Below are 24,742 nucleotides of genomic sequence, written 5' to 3'. Positions count from 1 at the left end.
AATCTGAGCGCGCGTGAAATCTGCTCTCCCACTGAGCCACCAGGCCACAAATGATCGCTCAACAAAGTGGCTTTATCATCACGTGGAAATTTAGAGTAGCAGCCAGATACTCTAAACGCGTGATTTTTATTCTAAATGTGAAGGGAAAAAAGCGGAGAACCCTGAGAAAAATCCACGTGAACACGGGGAAAAAGACACACAAACTTCAAACATACAGCAGGCGTCAAGGTCGGGATCAAACCCACGACCTCCTGTATACCAGGCGAGGTAGTTAACATCTAGCCACCGTGGCGAGATGTTAACTACCATCGCTCCTCTTCACGGGCGAGTTTCCCATCCTTTGCCTGTCGCTCCATCATTAGTCTCGACCACGCCAAAATCAGTTTCTTTAAACTTTAATTATTTTTTTCTCACGTTGCTTTTATTCACAGTATGATGTCGTGTACAATAAAGTCGAGCACAATGAAGTTCGCGAAACACGACGGGACGTTCGAGGTGTGCGCCACTGGAAAAGCACGCGTTCATACATCACTCACAACGCAGTGGAGTTACAATACATCACTCACAACGCAGTCCCTATTGGGACCCATCTTATTGGACCACCCGATTGGACAACCCTATTGGACCACCCTATTAGGACCCACCCTATTGGACCACCTTATTGGGACCCACCCTATTGGACGTGTTAATGAGAGCGCCATAACCACACATGGGGGGACACGGGGAGGGAGGGGAGAGATTTGAGGTCAGGATTTGGAGTAATCACGATAATGGCAACGATTGTGCGTCACACGCATCACGTTTGTCATCGAGGAACCCGTCCGTGCCTCATTATGATGCTCATTCTAAACACCATCGCACCGTAATAAAGGGTTTTTTTTTGCGTTAGATCGCGTAAATGTGTCGTCAACCCACCACCACCCGACACAGCCAATCAGTAAGGCTTGTCAGGTAAACGAAACGTGCCAATCACATTACTACTTCAGCACACCGGTGTGTTGGGAGAGTACAACCCACAGCGTTCGCAATCCGAGTACTGTGACGTTTCGCTGACGATGACAACAACCGGCTTCCTCGGGCGATCTGCCGGAATTAGTGAAGAAGTCCCTGCTGCTTCGGCCTTGGACCGAGCGTCGCGCTACACCACGCGGCAGCCATGACCCCCACGCGGCAGCCGTGACTCCCACGCGGCAGCCGTGACCCCCACGCGGCAGCCGTGACCCCCACGCGGCAGCCGTGACCCCCACGCGGCAGCCGTGACCCCCACGCGGCAGCCGTGACCCCCACGCGGCAGCCGTGACCCCCACGCGGCAGCCGTGACCCCCACGCGGCAGCCGTGACCCCCACGCGGCAGCCGTGACCCCCACGCGGCAGCCGTGACCCCCACGCGGCAGCCGTGACCCCCACGCGGCAGCCGTGACCCCCACGCGGCAGCCGTGACCCCCACGCGGCGTGCAAACGGCAGACCCAGCGTGGCCTTCTCGGGCGTGACCAGGGGCCACACTCGATTTGAAAAATTATTTACGAAACATCCCGGTTTTTTTGTGGGGGGGAGGAGGGGCTGATAAAATCAAAGGAGGGCAACACCAAAATTGACGTCTGAGATCGTTTTCAGCGGCGTGGCTATCGAGTGCGCAGGCGGTGCAACTGCACTGAGGAGGCCCAGGCGCCGGGCTACAAAGAGAAGAGAGGTGGGGGGGGAGGGACAGGGTGGGGGGGAGACAAGGTGGGGAGTAGGGGGGGTCACCATTCCATTCCTTGCATGAGGGCGGATGCCACCCGGCACCACCCGGGTGGGGGTGGTTGGCAGTGCCACGAGGACCTGGGGGCAGTCCGCTGATTGTCATCACCGTGATGGCTCGTGTCTTGCCTATGGGGGGTGGGGGGAGCGGCGGGGTTCGTGAGTTCCGGTGCAGGTGATGGTGTGGGTGGTGTCCACGGATCGCTTTCACGCCACCGACGATTGTCTTGCAGTCGGTTTCGCGAGTGGGTGCCGTTCCTCACGGTTGGCGCTGCCGCCGCTGCTGCCGCTACTGCTGGTGCCCCTGCTGCCCCTGCTGCTGCTGCTGCTGCTGCCGCTGCTGCTGCTGCCACTGCTGCTGCTGCTGCCACTGCTGCCGCTGCTGCTGCTGCTGCCACTGCTGCCGCTACTGCTGGTGCCACTGCTGCCCCTGCTGCCCCTGCTGCTGCTGCCACTGCTGCCGCCGCTGCTGCTGCCGCCGCTGCTGCTGCTGCTGCTTTGTCAACTCGGCGACGGGGCGGCGCTAGGAGTCGGGGCTGAGCGCGTGCCACCTCTTGACCATCTCCTTGGGCTTGGCGATCATCTCCTCCCAGTGCTCCAGGCCCCGTCCCCGCGCGTACATGAAGGGCCCCACCACCACGCGGCCCAGAGTCAGTTCACCTGCGAGCGAGACAACAGCGGCATTACCACAATTTTACCGAACTTTTTTTTTAATGAGTACCTGCTGCCGCATTTAAACATCGCCACTGGGGAAACAAAGGCGGTCCAGGCGTGGTGCTTATCATCCACCCCCTCGTGTACCGTGCCGGCCTTCATAGGTGCTACTCGCTAACAGCATTTGCTCCAGCAGTCTGTTAAGGCTACACGGGGGATCTTTGTCTTTGATGTCTGTCAAACTCACAGCACCTGGGTCTGTGTCGTGGCCTCCTGCCAGCAGCGAGCCTTCGACACTTCACGTGACCTCAGGGTGTATCTAGCCTGGCACAAGCACCGTGGTGACGTCACCACTAGCTATCTACTGGAAAACGATGGCTGTTGTGTTTGCGCGCTGCCCTACAAACCGAGTTCGATTCCCGCTCACCGCCAACACGACGATTATTTGAACCGGTTCTGGGCCTCCGCGAGTTGAACTCAAATGAGTGGCTGGTGCGGTGCGGTGCTGGCCACCCACCCCCTCGTGTGCCGTGCCGGCCTTCATAGGTGCTACTCGCTAACAGCACCAACAGTCTGTTAATGCTACACGGGGATGGGGGGGGTCTTTCTCTTTTGTCACTGGCAACCACTCGGGTGGGAGATGGAGCGAAGCTCTCACCTCCGTCTCCCGCGCCGGTGCCCGTGTGCAGCACGCAGAGGCTCAGGCTCGAGGAGTCGAGGTTGGAGGGCGGCAGGGGAAAGCTGAGCGTCTCATTGTAGAGGGGGCTCGGGGAGCCGCGCGCGCGCCCCGTGCCCTTGTCGCGCACGCGCTGGTTCTGGTTGAGCAGCGTCGCCCGCACGTGCACCTCTGTCCGCACGTGGAAATCGCCGTCATCATCGTCGTCGCCGTCGTCATCGTCGTCATCATCAATCGGCAGCAGTCGCGATCGACCACTCTGATGTATGCGCACATTCTCCAAGCTGATGGCGTCTCTCACGCGGTCATACGTTTCGATATCATCGGTCATGGTGAGTGACGTACCTCTGGATGGCCAAACGGTGCGCTTCGTCCGTGTTTGGAAATCCTAATCGGTACTCGGTGAGGAAAAGGGACCCCGAGTCCTGATATAGGTCAGTGATGATGGTTACTTATGATGATGAATGTTGAACTTATTTCGCAGTGTACGTAGCCAACCACGCCGATCGGAGGTGCGGGGGAATGAAGTTTGCTGTTGATGGTGGAGATGGTAACAGAGAGGTAGATTGTTATCGTTCTGTTGTGCAGATTGGCAATGCGTGGGATCATTCACGTGACCGCGGCGCGGCTGTGCGGGATGCTGCCAAGATCAGTTTCGCTCGAGAGCCGGGCGAGAGAGGCGAGGCGAGGCCTTTAGGTGCCGTGGTGGCTAGGAGATGTTAACTACCTTGTCTGGTATGCAGGAGGTCGTGGGTTCGATCCCTACCCTGACGTCTGCTGCATATTTGGATTGTGCAGTGTCTCTCTCCCCGTGGTCGCGTGGATTTTTGGCCGGGTCCTCCAGGTTTTTTTCCGTTCACATTCAGAATTTACATTCGTTTGGGAATATTTGGCTGCTTTAAATTTTCCACGTGACGATAAGCCACTTCGTTGAGCTATCATATGTGTTATCCAGGTCGCTTCTAAAAAAAATATCTCTCTCGCACAGTGGTTCTTACCTGGTAAAATAAAAAACAATTGTTTAGTTTGCAATCAGTGTGGATGGCTACGAACGTGCAGCAGTAGCAGCAGCGGAATGATTTTGTTGATGATGATTTTTCTGCTGATGATTTTGCCGATGGTGATTTTGCTGCCGATGACAATTTTGCCGATTACAATTTTGTGGATCATGATGATTGTGCTGCCGATGCCAAACGATTTTGCTGTTGATGATTTTGCCGATGATGATGATGATTTTTTTTCTACTGCTCATGATGCTGACGGGACACACCGAGCTCCGAGCTGTCCCCGTGGAAGCGCAGACCTTTGGCCCGGAGCACGACCACGGTGAGGCGGCTCAGGTAGGCGTTGTAGCTCAGAGAGAAGTGCAGGTCCCCGTGCTCCGAGCTGGGCTGAAGCGCAAGGTAGCCGGCAGTGAGTGACACCGTGTGTGCACGTGTCTGTGTGTATGTGTAACGGGTTCCGGAGACACTTGTAGAGGTAACTTCTTTATTACAATACAACACTCCAACAGTCCAACTCTCCAGCAGTCCTGATACTCTGTTACAGCCTAGGTACACGGCCTAGCTACACAGCCTAGATACTCTACTCTGGCTACGCTCCGGAACTCGCCCTCACAAGGTCGTAGAGTCGGGAGTTCCAGAGTCCCACCACTCGCTCTCACAGCGTCCCAGGGTCTTCAGATGGCTGGTCGTGGGTCTTGGGTCTTGAGTTACAACTGGGCCCCGATCGTCCAGGGAGCTCTCCTTTTATGCCTGGTCCAACGAGGGGTGGGGCCGTGTGCGCCACCAGACATCCCACAGAGAACACACAGCCCCCCCCCCCCCCCGTTGGCGGCACCCAGAGGCTTAAGCGTCTGGACCCCCTGGGAACCCAACGCCTGGCGCCCAGAGGCTTAAGCGTCTGGACCCCCTGGGAACCCAGCGCCTGGCGCCCAGAGGCTTAAGCGTCTGGACCTGCCCGGGAACCCAGAGCCCCCAGCAGCCCCTCCCTTCTTATGTCACTACATTACCCCCCTCTACGTAGCCTCCAGCCGTCCCGGCTGTCAATAATTAGAAAGTTTAAATTAACGAAAGGGAGAGAGAGAAAAAAAAATACGCGAGCCTCAACAGGAAAAGAAAAGGAACAAGAAAGCAACCAGAAATACCATAACCAACCTGTACAACTTTACACTATATACAAGCATCAATCAACAAAAAGGTGAAGCAATGACGTGAACAAACGACCCGCGGCACACCTAGCCCTCCTCGGTAATCGAACCGAAATCACACAACCACCGCATGAATGGCAGGGATCCACACCACTCTGCCAGCCTCCCATCCGTCAGGTGGAGAGAAGGCGAAGACCAACATGTCGAGCATCCCTCTACACACACTTATCCAGACGTCTGTCTACGTCCCGGGTCGAGAAGTCGTACTTCAGGGCCGACCCATGTACTGGGCAAAGAAGTCGCACTTCAGGGCTGCTCCAGTATCTACATTTTTCAATATATATATAACATTTACATGACACAACCAAAATAAATCTGCCTGCTCCTGTCCATAAATGGTGGCCGCACGCGCGAACCGAATCTCCAAGGCATCCCGTGCTTGCGTCCCAGCAGCCCTCAATGAGGACCACCACCGACATTACATGTCAACCGTTTGCACCCCCCGCCTTTCCAACGTGGCGTCTCCATCCTAAAACCGCGCATGTCGGCCATATCGGGGGGGACTTCAACCCAGTCTCTCTCCAAGACTCGCATCGCAGCATATAGCTGTACCGACCGATCTGAGACCCAATCTCTCTCCAAGACTCGCATCGCAGCATATAGCTGTACCGACCGATCTGAGACCCAATCTCTCTCCAAGACTCGCATCGCAGCATATAGCTGTACCGACCGAGCTGAGACCCAATCTCTCTCCAAGACTCGCATCGCAGCATATAGCTGTACCAACCGATCTGAGACCCAATCTCTCTCCAAGACTCGCATCGCAGCATATAGCTGAGCTGTAACGACCGATCTGAGACGACCCATCGTTCACTCCCTGCACAACATGCACCCTAACAACTGAGGGATACAGTCCCAACGTAACGGGACAACTACACCTGAACACCACGAATCTCCAGTCCACTGTTTCGACGCGCCTCGGAGTGTTTCAATCTCCGGGCCGTCAGGGCGAGCCTACTGCTCCAGACGCACCACGGAGGGTCTCAACCTCCGGGCCGTCAGGTCAAGCCGTCAGCTATTCCATGACAGGACCACACTCTCCGAGCCCTGTGAGCGCACAGCCCACTAGGCTAAACATGCCACGGAGGGTCTCAACCTCCGGGCCGTCAGGTCAAGCCGTCAGCCATAGCATGATGGGACCACACTCTCTGAGCCATGTGAGCACACAGCCCACTAGGCTAGACATGCCACGGAGTGTCTCTATCTCCGGGCTGTCAGGTCAAGCCGTCAGCCATAGCATGACGGGACCACAACTCTCGTGTTAGACACGCAACACCCGCTGGGCCATCCTGGTCAGGATCTGCACCCCAAGATATTTGAGAGCCAGTATGACAATTCCAAATCCTTGGCAGCATGTCACCATCTCAAGATAAATGCCCCATACAGTATATACATCGTTAACAATGACAGCACAAGCTATACATTAACAATCACGAACAAAGCTCAATACAAACCATACATTGTTAACAATCACAAGCAAAGTTTCGCACACACATTGACAACACTCACGAGCGAAGCTCCACACAGTTTACCCAACAACAGTCACGACTCCCTGACGACAACGAAGAAAATATCAACAAAAAAATCATTAATCCGGAGTGCGTAAATGTACGAAGTGTCAGGGGCCTGGTCTCCCGACCTCCAACCTTTGGCCAGAGCAGCAAAGGCGGCGACCAGCGTGTCGGTCCTTGTGCTGGCCCCAGCGCTGGTTACAGTAAGAATGGCGCCCTCACTGTTCGGTCGCAGCGCTGATGACGCGGTATGCCAGGTTGAAGCCAGCTGTCGTCCGGCAGTGAAGGTCGCAGCGCTGATGACGCGGCGTTGCTAGGTTGCAAACAGCTGTCACCTGGCGGTGAGGGACGCAGCGCTGATGACGCGGCGTGGTTTGGTTGGCCGACGCTGGGTCCGGAAGTGACGTCGCTCCCAGCGGTCATTGCTCCTCCGGTGGAAGTGATGGCACACCCGGAAGCATCTCCCACATCCGTGGGGGGAACGCCGGTGGCGGAATTGGCGGCGGCGGGCTCGGGCGAGCGCCGCGCCTCCTCTCTCCCTCCCGCCATCGGCCGCGAGCACCGCATCTCGCCCAGGAGGGAGGCGGTGGCGCAGAGCAGCTCCGCGAGGCGAAGCAGCGCCTCCTCCATCTCTGCTCCCGACGCTGGAGAGGGGACGGTCGACGGAGCAGACTGCTGCTCAGCCGGCGGTGCAGCGTCGCTGTCGGCCGGCGTTGGCCGCCCCATCGCTGCTTGCTCCTCTTCATCGCCGTCAGGACTGAAGGTACGTGGCTTACTTCTTGTCTCCATAGCCACTTCTGATGCCAAATGTAACGGGTTCCGGAGACACTTGTAGAGGTAACTTCTTTATTACAATACAACACTCCAACAGTCCAACTCTCCAACAGTCCTGATACTCTGTTACAGCCTAGGTACACAGCCTAGCTACACAGCCTAGATACTCTACTCTGGCTACGCTCTGGAAATCGCCCTCACAAGGTCGTAGAGTCGGGAGTTCCATAGTCCCACCACTCGCTCTCACAGCATCCCAGGGTCTTCAGATGGCTGGTCGTGGGTCTTGGGTCTTGAGTTACAACTGGGCCCCGATCGTCCAGGGAGCTCTCCTTTTATGCCTGGTCCAACGAGGGGTGGGGCCGTGTGTGCCACCAGACATCCCACAGAGCACACACAGCCCCCCCCCCCCCCGTTGGCGGCGCCCAGAGGCTTAAGCGTCTGGACCCCCTGTGAACCCAATGCCTGGCGCCCAGAGGCTTAAGTGTCTGGACCCCCTGGGAACCCAGCGCCTGGCGCCCAGAGGCTTAAGCGTCTGGACCCGCCCGGGAACCCAGAGCCCCCAGCAGCCCCTCCCTTCTTATGTCACTACATATGTATAATGGGGAGCGGTGGTGCAGCGGTTACCACGCTGTGCTACGAACCTGGCGGCCCGAGTTCGATTCCCGCTCAAGGCCAAAACCAGTGACGAATATATGAACCGGTCCTGGGCCTCCCCTAGGTCTACTCAGCTACAAATGAGTACCTGGTGCGGTGTGTAAACATCGCCACTGGTGAGACAAAGGGGGCCGGGCGTTGTGCTGGCCACCCACCCCCTCGTGTGCTGTGCCAGCCTTCATCGGTAATCGCTAACAGCACTTGCCCCTACAGTCTGTTGTAAGGCTATTCGGGGGGTTTTTGTATTTATGTATGGGCCTTACAAATACAAATCCTTGAAAGATCTGAAAACATTCCCATTAGTGAGCTCCTCTGGCAGGCAAGCCTGCGCTGCCGAGGTCATGAAGCCCGCATGCCCCACCACCACATGCACAAGCAGCTTCTGTTTGGCCGCATAGAAGGGGCTAAACAGGCATGACACGGGCTGGAGAATAGATGGAGCTGATGCGGTACGGGAGGATGTGAAGCTGAGTGGACTTGCCGATGACTGGTACAAGCGGTGTCAAGATCGGGCTCTGTGGAGGGGGGCTCGTGAAGGACGCTACTGGGCAGTTGGAGGCAGTCGCCCTCCAACAACAACGGAGGGAAGAGAAACGACGCTCACGAGTGGAGCGCCGAGCGGATAAAATGTTTGCTCGTCATCTCAGTCAACCCATGGCACCTGATTCTGTCCCTTGACCTCCTGTCAGCGAGCCTTGGACACTTCACGTGGCCTCAAAGTGCACCTGGCCTGGCACAAGCACCGTGGTGACGTCACCGTCACTGAGTGGCGAATGGCGAGTACTGGTGGAGTGACGTTTAATGGAGTCACTATGGTGGTTAACGCCAGCCACTGTCACAAGACTGGAACTATGCATCTTGAGCCTCTCTCTCTGGCACCAGAGTAGGTATGGCATGCAAGCGGGCCATAGAGCGCATGGTTCTGGTGACGGTCAGAGAGAGGGCAAGTGAGGACGTGGCAGTCTGGGTGACCCCGAGAAGGCACGTGACCAGAACAGGGTAGCGAGGGGCCCCAATGGGTGGCTTGAGGGACACGTGGTGCTGGGTCGAGAACCTTCTGGTGAGATCCAGAAGGGGGCGTGGCCACGTGCTCGGGAGTATAAAGGGGAGGTCCCGAGAGCAATCGCGGCTGTCTGTTGGAATGGAACCCGCCGGTGCTACGTCTCTTCGATATTCGGTCTCCGGTCGCCACGCTCGGCTTCGTGGGTCAGGCAGTGTGCTACTGACCCGGTTATGTAGTTACCCCGTTGGGGTCGAGTTAACCCGTTGTAATGTTTAAGTAGATTCCAAAGAACACAGGATGAGATGTTACTATCCTTTGTGCAAGCACTTCCAAGAGTTCATGAACAGTGAGCCTGGTGAAATTTGGGGAGCGCATCGTCAGTAGTGACCCTTTGGTTCCTAGGGTGTTTCGGCCTTTCATACTATACACCCTCCCCAAAGGCGGCCAGCGACAGGGTGATCAATCCTACGCTTGCGTCCCATTCCCAATTAGTCATAGGAGTTGCCTTGTTGTTGGTAGCCAACATCCCATGGGACTATGCATGGCAGGGGCGTCCTCCTCCCTGAGTCAAGCATTGTTGACTGCATACCTCCTGGCCCTCTCACTTTGGGGCCCAGCTGGGGTCTTTCCTCTTCATCCAGAGCCACTGACTGCTGCCTTCTGCCGCCTCCGATACAGCTTTGATTGCCGAACGCTGGCTCTGGCCCTTAATTCCCAGGTCTCTAAGCAGTCTGGTTGTAGATGTTGCCACAAAACCTCTGCAGCCCACCTCCACTGGTCGGACTTCTGTGTTCCAGCCATGATGCCGTGCTTCGGCAGCTAGATCGGCATAGCGCAGATGTTTTCGCTCATAAGCCTCATCTACTGAGTCCTCCCAGGGTACTGTGAGCTCAATGATGAAGACCTTCTTGAGCGAACGGGACCAGAGCACCATGTCAGATCTTAGGGTGGTGGTTGCGATCTCCGGAGGAAACACAAGTTGCCGGCCAATGTCAGCTAGCATTTTCCAGTCGCGGGCCAAGCGCAGCTGGTCTCGCTCTATTGGTGTAGAGCCGCTCTTCGGTGGTTTAGCCCCTTCGCGGACAAAGGTCGTCCGTAAGGGGTGTGATGCTGCTGGGGGTGGTAGGGAGTTGGTGGCAGCTCGCTTGTCCTCCAGGGCGGACGCAAGGTTTTTAAGGACTTGGTTGTGATGCCAAGTGTAGCGTCCTTGGGTGGGGCTTGTTTTACACCCTGTAAGAATGTGCCTGAGGTTGGCTGGCATGGAACAGAGGGCACAGTCCGGATCTTCACCATACCATTGGTGAAGATTAACTGGTGTTGGAAGGATGTCATATGTTGCTCTGATGGAAAAGCTCAACCGCCTCGCTTCCATGGCCCACAGATCCTTCCAGCTGATCTTCCTCTTCTCCACACTGTCCCATCGAGTCCACTGTCCTTGTTTGGCAAGAGAGACTGCCTTGGCCCACCTTGCAGCCTCCTCCTGATGGCGTACTTCCTGCACTACCATCTTCCGCCGCTCTGGTGCAGTGGCCTTACTCCAAGCAGCACGGCTAGTTAGCCCAAGGCCTCCTCTCCCTTGCTGAACATGACCCACAATGTCAGCATGTCTGAGGGCTGCTGTTGCCTCCTGGACTGCTTTTCCTGGCCTCCATTTGCGCCCAGTTGCCAAGGTCGGCGCGTTGTTGCTCACCACTGGGTCTCGAGATTCATTCAGTGTCATCTGGAGCCTGGTTTTTGCACACTTGAATTCCTCGGTTAGACTGGTGAGGGGCAGCTTGAGGACACCATCTCCATAGAGGCCTATGGTGGTAAGGCATCGTGGAACTCCGAGCCACTTCTTTAAGTAGCTCGTGGCTCCTCTTTCCATCTTCTCCACTGTTGAGATTGGAACCTCATACACTGCTAGGGGCCACAACACCCGGGGTAGGAGACCAAACTGCAGACACCGGGCCTTTAACTTTCCAGGTAGCTGGGTGTTGTCGATGGACTGTAGGCTACTACTGATGTCTTTGCGCAGCTGTTGCACCTGGTCTTTGTCCTTCAGGCTTGCATCATACCACCTTCCAAGGCTTTTTACCGGCTGCTCAGACACTGAAGAATTTCAGGTCACAGAGTACTCCCTTCACAATCGAGATGCTGCGTGACTTGGATGGTTTAATCTTCATACGGGCCCAGCTGATGTTCTCCTCGAGTTTTCTGAGCAGTCTCCTGGTGCATGGGACAGTGGTGGTCAATGTTGTAATGTCGTCCATGTAGGCTCTGAGTGGAGGGAGGCGAAAACCAGAGTCGACTCGCTGTCCACCAGCAACCCATTTTGAGGATCTGATGATAACCTCCATTGCCATTATGAATGCCAATGGAGAAATGGTACATCCCGCCATTATACCTACATTCAGGCATTGCCATGAGGTGGTGAACTCTGAGGTGGTGAAGCAGAACTGCAGATCCTGAAAGTACGACTTCACCAGGGTTGTGATGGTATCCCTCTTAGGGCCGTGTCATAAACGTGTTGCCTCCAAGTTCAAGTGTATGCCTCTGTAGAACCAACTACACTGGTGTTGGCCTTCCCTAGGCCGACTCAGCCTCAAATGAGTACCCGGTGCGGTGTGTAAACATCACCACTTGGGAGATAAAGACGGCCAGGCGTGGTGTTGGCCACCCACCCGCTCGTGTGCCGTGCCGACCTTTAAGAGGTGCTCACTCGCAGAACGTGCAAACATGCGGGCGATATTTGCATGTGCCATGGGTATGCATGCAGGCCTTACAATCTTAAGATTGCCCAAGTCGATTGCGGAAGGGAGCACGTGACTAGCAACCGCAGCCAGCCTGAAAGGTATACTGGATGTTGTGTGCCGGGAGGGATTACTCCCTGCCTGGGTTCGATCACCGGCTGGGGTCAATTTCAGGAGCTGGTAGGAGCAATTTCAGGACTGGTAATCTCCTCTAAGGTCGACTTAGCCTTCAATGAGTACCTGGTGCAATGTGTTTTTTAAACACGTTACCACCAGGGAGACAAAGGCGTGGTGCTGGCCACATCAAACCACCCACTCGAGCGCCATTCTTGCCTTGACAGGTACTCGCTAACAACACTTCCTCCAACAATCTTGCTTGACTGCACGACGAGAGAATAATAATGTTGGTTTACATATTGCGTGCTAGGACGGCGACTTCAAGCGCAACACAACCGGAATCTCAGGACGAACGTCTCCGCGCATGGCGAGATATCATCGCCAACCAAACTTGCCATGCCCCTGCAACGGCCTTGCGACAACCACAGCTCGACAGCCGGGAGCAGCGGCATCTTGCGTAACGTAGCTTGCGGCAGAAGCCCAACCAAAGGGTTCAGCGCAATTGCAACTCGTCAGCACGAGTGAAGCCACCGTTGCCAACTGCTGCCAAGTGTGCCTGAGAGGCCTGTGTTGAGCAGCCCCCCCCCGCCTCCCGAGTCGCGTCGCTATCGAGTGCGCAGGCGGTGCAACTGCACAGAGGCGTGCGGGCCAGAGGGGGGTGCGGGGGGGGCAGGTGCCGGGCTACGAAGACGAAAGGGGGGGCAGGGTGAGAGGGGGGGTGGCATTCCATTCCTTGGACCAGGGCCCATGCCATCAACGCCACTCCGCTGCCCCTACTCCGCACGGTCAGGACGAATGGCAACATCGTCCAGGCACTTGCAGATGAGGAGGCAATGTGTCTGTAGCGTGGCGGTTGGCGCGCTGCGCTACGGATCCCGGCGGCGGTCTGAGTTCGGGAAGTGCTCGCGACAACAACATTTGCAGTGCTCGCGCGTAGGGGTAGCACCCAAACACGTGGACGTCTAGAAAAGGGGTGCCGGGATGACGAGATGTTAACTACCTCGCCTGGTATACAGGAGGTCGTGGGTTCGATCCCAATCCTGTTGCCTGCTGTTTATTTATAATGGGGAGTGGTACTTCAGCGGTTACCGCGTTGCGCTACGAACCTGGCGAACCAGAATTCGATTCCCACTCACGGCCAACACCGGTGACGATTATTTGAACCGGTCCTGGGCCTCCCCTGGGATTGCGTATTCTCGCCGTGGTCGCGTGGAATTTTCTCCGAGTCCTCCGGTTTCACCCTCCACATTTCGAAACATGCGTTTAGAGTATTTGGCTTGCTTTAAATTTGCACGTGATAAGCCACTTTGTTGAGCTATCATTTGTGGCAAAGTTGCTTCTGAAAAAGAGCTCTATAGCCCAATGGGCCTTACCTGGTCAAATAAAAATAGTAAAAAAAAATATCTCATTCGTGACTCAAACGTCATCGCACCTCCTGGCTTTGACATTCCTCCTCGAAGACACCGGTGGTGGAACCATCAACCGCTTTCAGAACATCAACAACTTCATGAATGGGAAATTCAAGATGCAAACCACAGTAGTGCGTGCGATTGTGGCCGTGCAACACAAACTATCGACCACATAGTAGACCCATAGACACATAGAGATACATAGAGACTCGGAGAGATACATGGGGTCTATGGGCAATGTTCAGTCTATGGGCAGTGTTCAGTGTATGGGAAAGTTCAGTGTACGGGCAGCGTTCAGTGTACGGGCAGCGTTCAGTGTACGGGCAGTGTTCAGTGTATGGGCAGCGTTCAGTGTATGGGCAGTGTTCAGTGTATGGGCAGCGTTCAGTGTACGGGCAGTGTTCAGTGTACGGGCAATGTTCAGTGTATGGGGAATGTTCAGTCTATGGGCAGCGTTCAGTGTACGGGCAGTGTTCAGTGTACGGGCAGTGTTCAGTGTATGGGCAGTGTTCAGTGTATGGGCAGTGTTCAGTGTACGGGCAGTGTTCAGTGTACGGGCAATGTTCAGTGTATGGGGAATGTTCAGTCTATGGGCAGCGTTCAGTGTACGGGCAGTGTTCAGTGTACGGGCAGTGTTCAGTGTATGGGCAGTGTTCAGTGTATGGGCAGTGTTCAGTGTATGGGCAGCGTTCAGTGTACGGGCAGTGTTCAGTGTAGGGCAATGTTCAGTGTATGGGGAATGTTCAGTCTATGGGCAGCGTTCAGTGTACGGGCAGTGTTCAGTGTACGGGCAGTGTTCAGTGTATGGGCAGTGTTCAGTGTATGGGCAGTGTTCAGTCTATGGGCAGTGTTCAGTGTATGGGCAGCGTTCAGTGTACGGGCAGTGTTCAGTGTATGGGCAGTGTTCAGTCTATGGGCAGTGTTCAGTGTATGGGCAGTGTTCGGTGTATGGGCAGCGTTCAGTGTATGGGCAGCGTTCAGTGTACGGGCAGTGTTCAGTGTATGGGCAGTGTTCAGTCTATGGGCAGTGTTCAGTGTATGGGCAGTGTTCAGTGTATGGGCAGTGTTCAGTGTATGGGCAGTGTTCAGTGTATGGGCAGTGTTCGGTGTATGGGCAGCGTTCAGTGTATGGGCAGTGTTCAGTGTATGGGCAGTGTTCAGTGTATGGGCAGTGTTCAGTGTATGGGCAGTGTTCAGTCTATGGGCAGTGTTCAGTGTATGGGCAGTGTTCAGTCTATGGGCAGTGTTCAGTGTATGGGCAGTGTTCAGTCCATTGGCCAGATAGTAAAGCCACTGTGGCCTGCGCTCCATCAAAGGAAGATCAACAAGACGACACAACCTCTCTCTCTCTCTCCTGAAGCCATCTCGTCGTGGCCAGCACACAAGCACATTGCCCTGCATACGCACGACTCGTAACAGCCTCCTCAAGGCGACATGGCGAGCAGGAGGAGGGAGGGGGGTAGTGGATAGTTGTCTGCGTGCGCCCTGTTGTGGTGGTGGTGGTCGTGGTGGTGGTGGTGGTAGTCGTGGTGGTGGTCGTGGTGGTGGTAGTCGTGGTGGTGGTGGCGGTACCTCGAGCGCGTCCGCGTCGAGCTCGCGCCACAGCACGAGGCGCGCGCGCGTGCACCGCTGCGCGTGCGCGCGCATGGGGATGAGCGCGTGGCCGAGCGCGCGGTGCTTCCTGTGCACGTCCACGGCCAGGGCCGAGAGGCGCAGCGTCCGCTCGCTCAGACTCCCGTGGGACACCTGCAAGGGACAACGACACAGCCCCCCCCCACCACACCCCGTATAGCCTTCGATGGATTCTCCCGGGGCAAGTGCTGCTCGGGAGTAGCAGCGGCGGCTATGAAGGCAGACGGCGCAGTTCACGACGGGGTGGGCGGACAACACCACGCACGGCCGCCTTTGTCTCCCTCCCCCCCCAGCGGCGATGTCTGCACATCGCTCTCAGGTATTCACGTGAGGCTGAGTCGACCTCGAGGAAGCCCAGGACCCGTGTTGATCGTGGTCGCAGGATTGTGTTGGGTAGCTACGCGGGGGGAGGGGGTTGCGGCTAGGCGGAGGAGGCCTTCATCCAGAGGTGGATTGGCCGTGGCTGCCGTGGCTGACGGTGTCATGACACGGCACGCTGCGGGGTCGTGGCGTCTCGGCGCACTCGCGAGGGAGCGGAGCGCCGTGGTGAGGAGGGAGCGGAGCGCCGCGGTGAGGAGGGAGCGGAGCGCCGCGGTGAGGAGGGAGCGGAGCGCCGCGGTGAGGAGGGAGCGGAGCGCCGCGGTGAGGAGGGAGCGGAGCGCCGCGGTGAGGAGGGAGCGGAGCGCCGCGGTGAGGAGGGAGCGGAGCGCCGCGGTGAGGAGGGAGCGGAGCGCCGCGGTGAGGAGGGAGCGGAGCGCCGCGGGAGGTCGCGGAACGTAGCAATCTGTGGCTGTCGGGGCGGGTCGATTGTGACGCCAGGCTGCACGCACACGCGTGTTGATGATGATGGTGGTGGTGGATGAGAGTTTTGTTGTTGTTGATGATGGTGGTTATGATGGATGATGCTGATGATACTGCGACTGCTGCTACTGATGATGGTGATGGATGATAGTTTTGTTATATTTGATGATGATGATGATGGTGGTGGTGGTAATAGTGATCCTGATTGTGATACTGCGACTGCTGCTAATGTTGGTGGTGCTGGAGCTCATATTGCTGCTGATGATGATGGCTATGATGCGTGATAGTGTTGTTGACGATGATGATGTTAGTGGTGGTTGTAATAATCATGCAGGATAAATTGGTGATAACGGTAGTGGCGGTTTTGATGGTGGTGATGATGATGCTACTGCTGCTTCTGCTAATGATCATACCGCTGATGATTATGCATGCTACTTCTGCAGCTGATGATTATCCTCATGGTATCAATGCAGGTTTTTGATCATCATCATTGATTTTAAAAGTATACAATGCAACTGCTGTTGAGAGAGAGAGACAGAGATAACTCGGCAGTGCGAGGAGGAACCACAGACAACAAGCGGGGGTGGCGAATTTCGCCGCGGTGAGCCGGCGCCAACAATTGCCCAAGCTCTGCGGTCCTCTACATGTAAGGATGTTGTCGGCGTATTTCCCGCATACTCCGATGAGCGCGGTTGGCTACGCGCAGACTGAACGAAGTGCAACATATGTACGCACGTACAATTAAATGATGGGTATTTACACGGTGTGGGAAGAAAACCTACAAACGTGGGGAGGGCAAACACTCTATCCCATACAGATGGAACAGATGGAGATTAGTTCACACTTGCTGCATGTACCACATTGTTCCGAACAAGTTGCTGCTGCCACCACAGCGCTCGATCACAGGCAGACACTCGGTGCAACAGGGTAGCCACAAGCGCACTAACACAGAAATAAATCAACCATCATCATCGTCTTCGTCATCATTGTCGTTGTCTTCATCATCATCGTCATCATTGTCGTCATCATCGTCGTCGTCTTCATCATCGTCATCATCATCGTCGTCGTCTTCATCGTCATCACCATCGTCGTCGTCATCATCGTCGCCTTCGTCGTCGTCACCTGGAAGACGAACGTCTCGTTGAAGGTGGGGTGCGCCGTCTTGCGCCGGACCTTGGACTGCACGTGCCTCCTCTCGTCGGGCAGGAGGAAGACCTTGACCAGGGGGTCTCCCACCTCCTCGGCGTCGCGTGGTGCCGCGCGGCGGACCACCCCCCCCGGCAGCCACAGGTTGCGTCCCTTCAGCAGCGTCACGTGGAGGCGCTCGGAGGCGAGCTCGTAGTGGAGCGAGAAGCAAAGGCGCGGAGTGTCGGGGCCGCTCGGGCCAGCCGCGTGCTCCCACTCGCCCTCCTCGTCGCCCGTTGAGCCGTACAGCTCGGGGTTTATGGAGCCCAGCGCGAAGCTCTCTAAGTTGGGGGGGGGGGGTGACGATGTTCGTTTATACTCTTTGATTCTTTCGGTAAAGTCACGTAGGTAGAAAAATAAAACAAAATTAAAATAATATATCACGACGTTTCGATCGCAACACACGCGGTCGTCCTCGGGCGGAAAAAATAATCCAGCAGTGGATATATTATTTTTTATTTTTCCACTTACGTGACTTTACCGAAAGAACCAAAGAGTATAGATTCCTGCAGTCACGACAGCTTCAAATCAAGATTGATGCTCGTTTATTTGGAAAGAGACTCGTTTTCATTTAGCGCCTCGGCTTTGGCTATAAATCGTGTTCGTTGTGAAGTTACTTTTGGTGGGGGTGGGGTGGGGGGTGTTAGATCGCGTTAATGTGTCGTACACGCGCCGCCTCCACGCGACACAGCCAATTAGGAAGGTTGGTCGCGTGAACAAAATATACCAATTTGTTACATGCTCGAGTTGTCCGTGTTTCGGGTTTGCTCTCCAACACACCGGCGGCGCTGAAGCTGTTGCTCATTGGCACGTTTTGTTCAGACCGTGACACACCAAACGATGGATTTGGTGTGGGGGGCGGGGGGTGGGGTGACCACACATTGATCGCGTGATTTCCCGGAGGCTTGAGATGATTTAGAGATCAGAGATCTGCAGATAGAAGGGAGCGATTTGGAGTCGGGGGTGGTCACGCGGAAGTCACGTGATTTACCGAATGCTTGAGCTGGGGCGCCACGGTGGCTGGGAGATGTTAAATATCTCGCCTGGTACGCAGGAGGTCGTAGGTTCGATCCCAACCCTGACGCCTGCTGTATATTTGGAGTTTTCTTGAGTTTGCGTATAGCTCTCTCCGTGATCGCGTGGATTTTTCTCCGGGTTCTCCGGTTTTCCCCTCCACGTTCAAAATCACGCGTTTAGAGTGTTTGGCTGCTATGAATTTCCACGCGATGATGAGCCACTTCGTCGGGCTATCATCTGTGGCCAGGTCGCTTCTGAAAAATAACTACATAGCTCGGTGGGCCTTACCTGCTGAAATAGAAAAAAAATAGTTTATTTTTTACTTATTCTCTCTGGTCGACTTTTCCGACAAAATCCGAGACTCGGCATCGCAATCGCCACCGCTCCTTGTTGGCACGTGGCCCGGCCACTCGGTATCACCACAACACGTGGCCCGGCCACTCGGCATCACCACAACGTGGCCGCGATTTCTCGCGGCACGAACGAACGGACGTGCATCCCTGAGCGATGCGTCGTGGAATTTGCACGATCGATGCGTTGGCATTGTGCAAGAGCTATAAACGCGTACGGTGTTACCCAACCACACTTATTAATTATTACGAGCATGATTTTATTTAATAAAAAAAAAACAATTATATTCCTGGTCTAAGCAACGAAGAGTTGCAAAACGCAGCAATCCACACGGGTTGATAGTGACAGAGAGAAAGAGCTCTAGACACACAGATGCAAACACAGAGAGCTCGAGAAATAGACACGGAGAGACACGAAGACACCAAGGGAGGGCAAACAGACAGCGATAGACTCGCAGAGACAAACCCGCAGAGACACGCAGGGAGACAGAAAGAGAGAGACAACAAGACACAGAGACACGCAGGGACCCACACACACACACGACAAGACACAGAGACACGCATGGAGACACAGAAAGAGAGAGAGACAACAAGACACAGAGACACGCAGGGACACACACACACGACAACAAAGACAAAGATCCCCTGTATAGCCTTAACAGACTGTAGGGGCAAGTGCTGTTAGCGAGCACCTATGAAGGCCGGAACGGTACACGAGGGGGTGGGTGGCCAGCACCACGCCCGACCGCCTTTGTCTCCCTAGTGACGATGTTTACACACCGCACCAGGTACTCATTTGAGGCTGAGTCGACACAGACACGCAGGGATACACGCACACAATAAGACGCATAAACACGCTGGGATACACACACACACGACAAGACACAGAGACACGCAGGGACACACACATATACACGACAAGACACAGAGACACTCAGGGACACACACACACATAACGAGACACAGAGACACGCAGGGACACACACACACGACAAGACACAGACACACGCAGGGAGACCGCTGCACGCACCTCGCGGCCGGTAGCCGAAGGCCCTCCTTGGCTCCACACCGCCGGGGTCAAATCCTCCCCCTGCTCCCCCTCCTCCTCCTCCCCCCGCGGGCAACCCCCGCTCCTGGGCGCGAACCTCTCCCGCGCCTCCAGCCTCCCGTCTCGGCGGCACCACGAACGGGATCGGCCGCTCCATGGAGCCGCTGTCATAGAGCCACGCGCGCCCGGCTCCCGTTATTCCCGCAGTTCGCGACGCCTCGGGGTGAGTGGTTTGGGTGGGTGGGTGAGTGTGTGGGTGGATGAGTGTGTGGGTGGGTGTGTGGGTGGGTGGGTGAGTGTGTGGGTGGGTGAGTGGGTGTGTGAGTTTGTGGGTGAGTGAGTGTGTGGGTGAGTGTGTGGGTGAGTGTGTGGGTGGGTGGGTGTGTTGGTGGGTGAGTGTGCGAACGGTGCGTGTACGTGCGGGTGAGTGAGTGTGCAGTGTGTGTGGTGTGCGTGGGTGGGTGTGTGAGCGAGGGTGTGAGCGAATGTGTCGATGGGTGAGTGTGTGTGTGGATGGTTGAGCGTGAATGTGTGTGTGGGTGAGCGCGAGTGAGTGTGTGAGTGAGTGAGCGTGAGTTTGTGGGTGGGTGAGCGTGAGTGGTGGGTGGGTGAGCGTGAGTGAGTGAATGTGGGTGAGTGAATGTATTTGCAGTGTTGAGCGCGCGAGGTATAGAAAGGGCGCGCGGGCCGTGCCGTGTGACTCCGTGCTTAGCCGGTGGCCAGATGAAGCGGTGTTATTATTGCGATCTGTCGTTATTTCCTAAAGGGGCGTTCTCGCGCAGCGACGAGTGACATTGGGCATGGCAAATGTCGGTGGAGGAGGAGAGGGAGGGAGAGGGGGTGTTGAGGGCGATGAGGGTGAGGGAGGTAGGAGCTTGGCAGAGAGAGAGAGCGGGTGGGTGGGGGGCGAGAAGCGGCAAGGAGGCAGCAGCACGTCAGGAATGTTTGCTCGAGATTGTTGAGACGCATCGAGCGCGACCCGCCTGCTGCGCTCGTGCCAGCTGTTGTCTCGGCGCGTCGTGGCCGAGCGCACAACGAGACATCTCGCACGCATCGGTGCCTCGTGTTTGCTGTAAGAATTTACCGGTTCTCTCTCGCTCTCTCGCTGGCTCTCCGTCTCGCTCTTTCTTTTTTTCCGACTCTTTTTTTTTATCGAACAAATAAAAAAAGGAGTCCGATAATCCCACCCTACCGCGTGAAACGTATCCTGAAATGCACCGCTAGCGTTTTCTGAACGAGGTCTGTACATACGTACGCATGTGTTGAACTTCTTTCGCACCCTACCGTGCTGATCGCAGGGTACCAAGGATTGTGAAGGCAACGCGAATGCGTAAAACTTCACGGATCGGCGCAGGTCGCTTTGACGCGAGCGCGGTTTGTGGATTTCATTGAGCGAGGGATTCCCACCACGGGTGTTGGAATTTTTTGCGAATGTCGACAGAGAACGAGAGAGCGAGCCGACGAGTTCCTTTACCCCCCCGCCCCACCGTCGGTGACTCGGGAGAGACGGGCAGCCTGCAGCCCACGTGGCTGGTGGCTCCAGCTACTCCCACCACCTTGTGCCACTCGTGAATCTAAACTAAACTATTATTTATTTTTTACCAGGTAAGGCCCACCAAGCTTGCGAGATATTTTTTCAGAAGCGGCCTGGCTATCACACATGATAGCTCAGCGATGTTGGCTTATCATCACGTTGCCATTTATGGCAGCCAAACGCTCTAAACGCGCGATGTTGATTGTAAATGTGGAGGGGAAAACCGGATGACCCGGAGAAAAAAAATCCACTCGGGGATAGAGAGAGACGTGCAAACTCCAAATATACAGCAGGCGTCAGGTCGGGATCGAAACCACGACCTCCTGTATACCAGGCGAGGTAGTTAACACCTCCTAGCCACCGCCAAGTTCATCTCGCCGCATTTCATCTTCGTGGCCATTGAGTTGTCTTCACGGCATTCACTCGAGCTGTGCGTCGATCAGGGAGGGCCCCGCAATCGCCAGTCCATCTCTGTCTGTCTCTCTGGGTGGGAGGCAGTAGCCCCAACTCTCTCTCTGTAGACCCCCACCTGTCATGGAGCATAAACCATCATCAAGCCAACTCCGGTCATCTTCGCAGCACCAGCAGCGGCGGCTTTTGGCTGCGAGCCGTCGGACAAAACGGTCACCGCATCGCGCGGCGTTTTTAGATGCGCTTCATGTGGTCGTCTGGAACGCTCTTCCTTCCGATGTTAGGAAGCCATGGGGAGTTACGCACTTTTAAATTAATTTAGATTGAAAATTAATTTATTTTAGAACTGCTCTTCGAGTTTCGTTTGTTGTCCTTCCCGCGCACCTCCGATTGGCGCGGTTGGCTACGTACGGCGCGTAAGAAGTTCAACGTACATTCAAGCACACGTCACGTGCTCTCGTGTCACCTTAAACCAAATGTAATTGTCGATGTTTATATCGAGCGCCTTCACTCAAGGCACCCAATGGCGTAGCTTACAGCGCAGTAACACCGAATGTAATGATGTAGTTGACGGGGGGCGTGCTGCAAGGATTAAGGAATGAGTGACAGCAGCGATCGAGGGGTGCTTGGGGATCACGAAAGGGCTCGAGGGGAGGGACGGGAAGGAGTGGCGGGGCGAGGGGAGAAGGGAGGGGAGAGGCGAGGGGAGGGGAGAGGCTTCAAGAGAGGAACGGATAGCAGGAGAAGGAGGTGGGGACTGCGTAATACTGTCATCTTGGGCGAAATGAACGTCGCTAATTCGAATCCAGTTTAGTCGAACGCAGGGTTGCCTGGCTCTGTGCGGGATCGGTTTGTGATTCCGCGCTGTGTATATGCGGCTCACATATGTCCACCATAAGTCGCTCTATGTGGTTTAAATTCACTCTGCATGCTGCTATGCGGTTGGACGGGAGACAACATTGTGCGTGTGTGCTGTAAGGTCGTGTTACTGACGAATGTGTTGAGTTCTTGAGCATTACTTAGGATGGGCGTAGTGTTAGTGCCTTACGCCAATGATCCCTGCCCCCAAGCCAGCCTACAGCGTTCCGGACAACATCGAGTGAGAGACGAATTCCCGAGAATGGCACGCACAATGAAACTCGCGTATCGTGCGCGTGGCAGGTGGAGTGGTGGCGCAGCGGTGGGCGCACTGCGCTATGAACTCTGCGACCTCGGTTCCATCGATTTCCAGACACGGATATCGTCAGTGGCGAGTAATGTCTGAACCAGTCCTCGTCTCCCACCACCTCCGCCAACCCGCGCTGATCAGCGTGGCCAAGTGTGGCCGAACAATCCCCATGGACCAACTTCGGCACGGGGAGGAGCTTCATCCAGCGGTGGATTGGCAAAGTGCTGTACACTGTCGGGTTCACGATAGTGTACACCAGAGGTGTGGACTCGAGTCATGTGACTTGGACTCGAGTCAGACTCGAGTCATGAATTTGATGACTTGAGACTCGACTTGGACTTGCATAACAATGACTTTGTCCCACCTCTGGTGTACACACCAAAGTGTTCAACGTTCACTGGGTGCCACAGCGGAAAGATGTCAACTACCTCGACACGTGGACAAGGAGGTCGTTGGTTCGATCCCGGCCCTCACGCCTGCTGCTGTATATTTGGAGTTTGCGTGTCTCTCTCTCTCTCTCCCCGTGGCCGTGTGGATTTTTCTCCGGGTCCTCGGGATTTTCCCTCCGCATTTAAAATCGACATCACTCGTTGAGAGTATTTGGATTCAAAATGTAGCACTCTTTAAAAGGACGTTGATCAACCAGGTAAAGTGTTTACTGTTGTGTTGGCCGACTCTCATTACGTTGCTAAGTTTGCTAAGTTAGATAATTTTTCTTTTTTTCTCTCTCACCTTGTCCCTTCTTTGAATTGCACCCCCACCCTCTCGCCCGTTACGGCAGCCCCCTCCCCCCTCTCCCCCCTCTCCCCGCTCGGATTAGCCGAGGTGTGCCTCGCTCTGCGATCTTACATTGACTTGCAAATTCCATCTCTGGCCCCGCCCACTTACCCTTGGGTTGTGCCCACCACAAACATTTATAACCTTTGGCTGCAGTAGCTCTCTCGCTACATTTATTCCTGCCTCAGCAGTCCGCCTGCTGTGTTTTTTCACCTGAAGACGATTGCTTGTGTTGCGATCGAAACGTCGTGTTCTATTATTATTTTTCTATCTACGTGACTTTACCGAAAGAACCAACGAGTAGTATTCGGCTGTGAGAAACTTCCACGTGATGGTAAGCCCATTTTGTTGAACTATCATTTGTGGCCAGGTCGCTTCTGAAAAAATAACTATATAGCTCAGTTGGCCTCACCTGGTGAAATAAAATACGTAAAATAGTTTAGTTTTAGTTTAGTCACAGCTTGTTCATTGTACACGGACGTGAATGGAATGGGGGGAATGTTGGCTGGGTTTCGACTGTGCTGGAGGTTATCAGCGAGGTGTGGCCTGGTTGAACAAATGCCACGGGGTGCCTCGATCCTATCTTGCCTTGAGTCAATCCATTAACTATGTGAGACGCAGACGTTGCATTTCATCCCTGGGAGGAAATGCAAACACTCTTGCCAAATTATATACGGAAACTCGTCAGGAATTAGTTTGTTGCTGGCCGCTCTGTGCTGATGAAAATCAGATAAGTCTCAACTGAACTATCAAACATGTGTTTTGTATTTTACGAGTTAAGGCCTACTGACGTAGGCCATCACAGATGACAGCTCAACGAAGTGGGCGTATCGTCACGTGGGAATGTATAGCAGCCAAATACTCTAAACGCGTGTTGTTGATTCTAAAATTTGGAGAAAAATCCACGCGAACACGGGGATGACCTGCAACATTCAAATATATAGGCGGCGGCAGAGTCGGGATCGAACCCACGACCTCCTGTACACCATCCGAGGTAGTTAACATCTCGCCATGAAACCAGCCTGCTGAAATATACAGTGCCGAGAAACATTGGTGAAGAAGGCTGCTCGGCTCATAGACTGCTGATGTTGTTTTATATTGCGCGTGGGCGAGACGGGGACTTTCTCAATAACTATAAAATGAGTTTCATCGCTGGAATTTAACCTTGAGATACGCTGATCAATTGCTTTGAGCAATGCAACCTACAAACACTGAAGTCTACTCCTGCCACCCCAGGCATTGGCTTGCGGCTCACAAAACGTTGTCTTGAAGGGCGTAATTACAGCCCGGTCGGCGACACGGACAAATAACTCCCCACCCGGCATACAAACAACAAAAG

General features: G+C 55.0%; 1 protein-coding gene across 2 annotated transcripts in view; it reads right to left on the bottom strand.

Annotated features, from left to right (window-relative positions):
* Positions 1-1,345: 1,345 nt before the first annotated feature.
* The window catches only part of LOC133350701 (synaptotagmin-15-like), a 27,388-nt gene continuing 3,991 nt past the window's right edge, over positions 1,346-24,742 (bottom strand). For both annotated transcript variants that reach the window (XM_061565349.1, XM_061565350.1), the window contains exons 3-8: positions 19,496-19,677; positions 17,036-17,379; positions 15,053-15,226; positions 4,342-4,462; positions 3,054-3,242; positions 1,346-2,401 (exon numbers count right to left, since the gene is read on the bottom strand). In XM_061565349.1, coding sequence (XP_061421333.1) covers positions 2,265-2,401; positions 3,054-3,242; positions 4,342-4,462; positions 15,053-15,226; positions 17,036-17,379; positions 19,496-19,677 — 1,147 coding nt within the window. In that variant the 3' untranslated portion in view covers positions 1,346-2,264. The remainder of the gene's footprint in view (positions 2,402-3,053; positions 3,243-4,341; positions 4,463-15,052; positions 15,227-17,035; positions 17,380-19,495; positions 19,678-24,742) is intronic.

The sequence above is a fragment of the Lethenteron reissneri genome, chromosome 34 (assembly GCF_015708825.2).
Source record: "Lethenteron reissneri isolate LAM-NWPU_2019-01 chromosome 34, ASM1570882v1, whole genome shotgun sequence".
In the NCBI taxonomy this organism is placed as follows: Eukaryota; Metazoa; Chordata; class Hyperoartia; order Petromyzontiformes; family Petromyzontidae; genus Lethenteron; species Lethenteron reissneri.
This window is presented reverse-complemented; position numbering and strand designations above follow the sequence as displayed.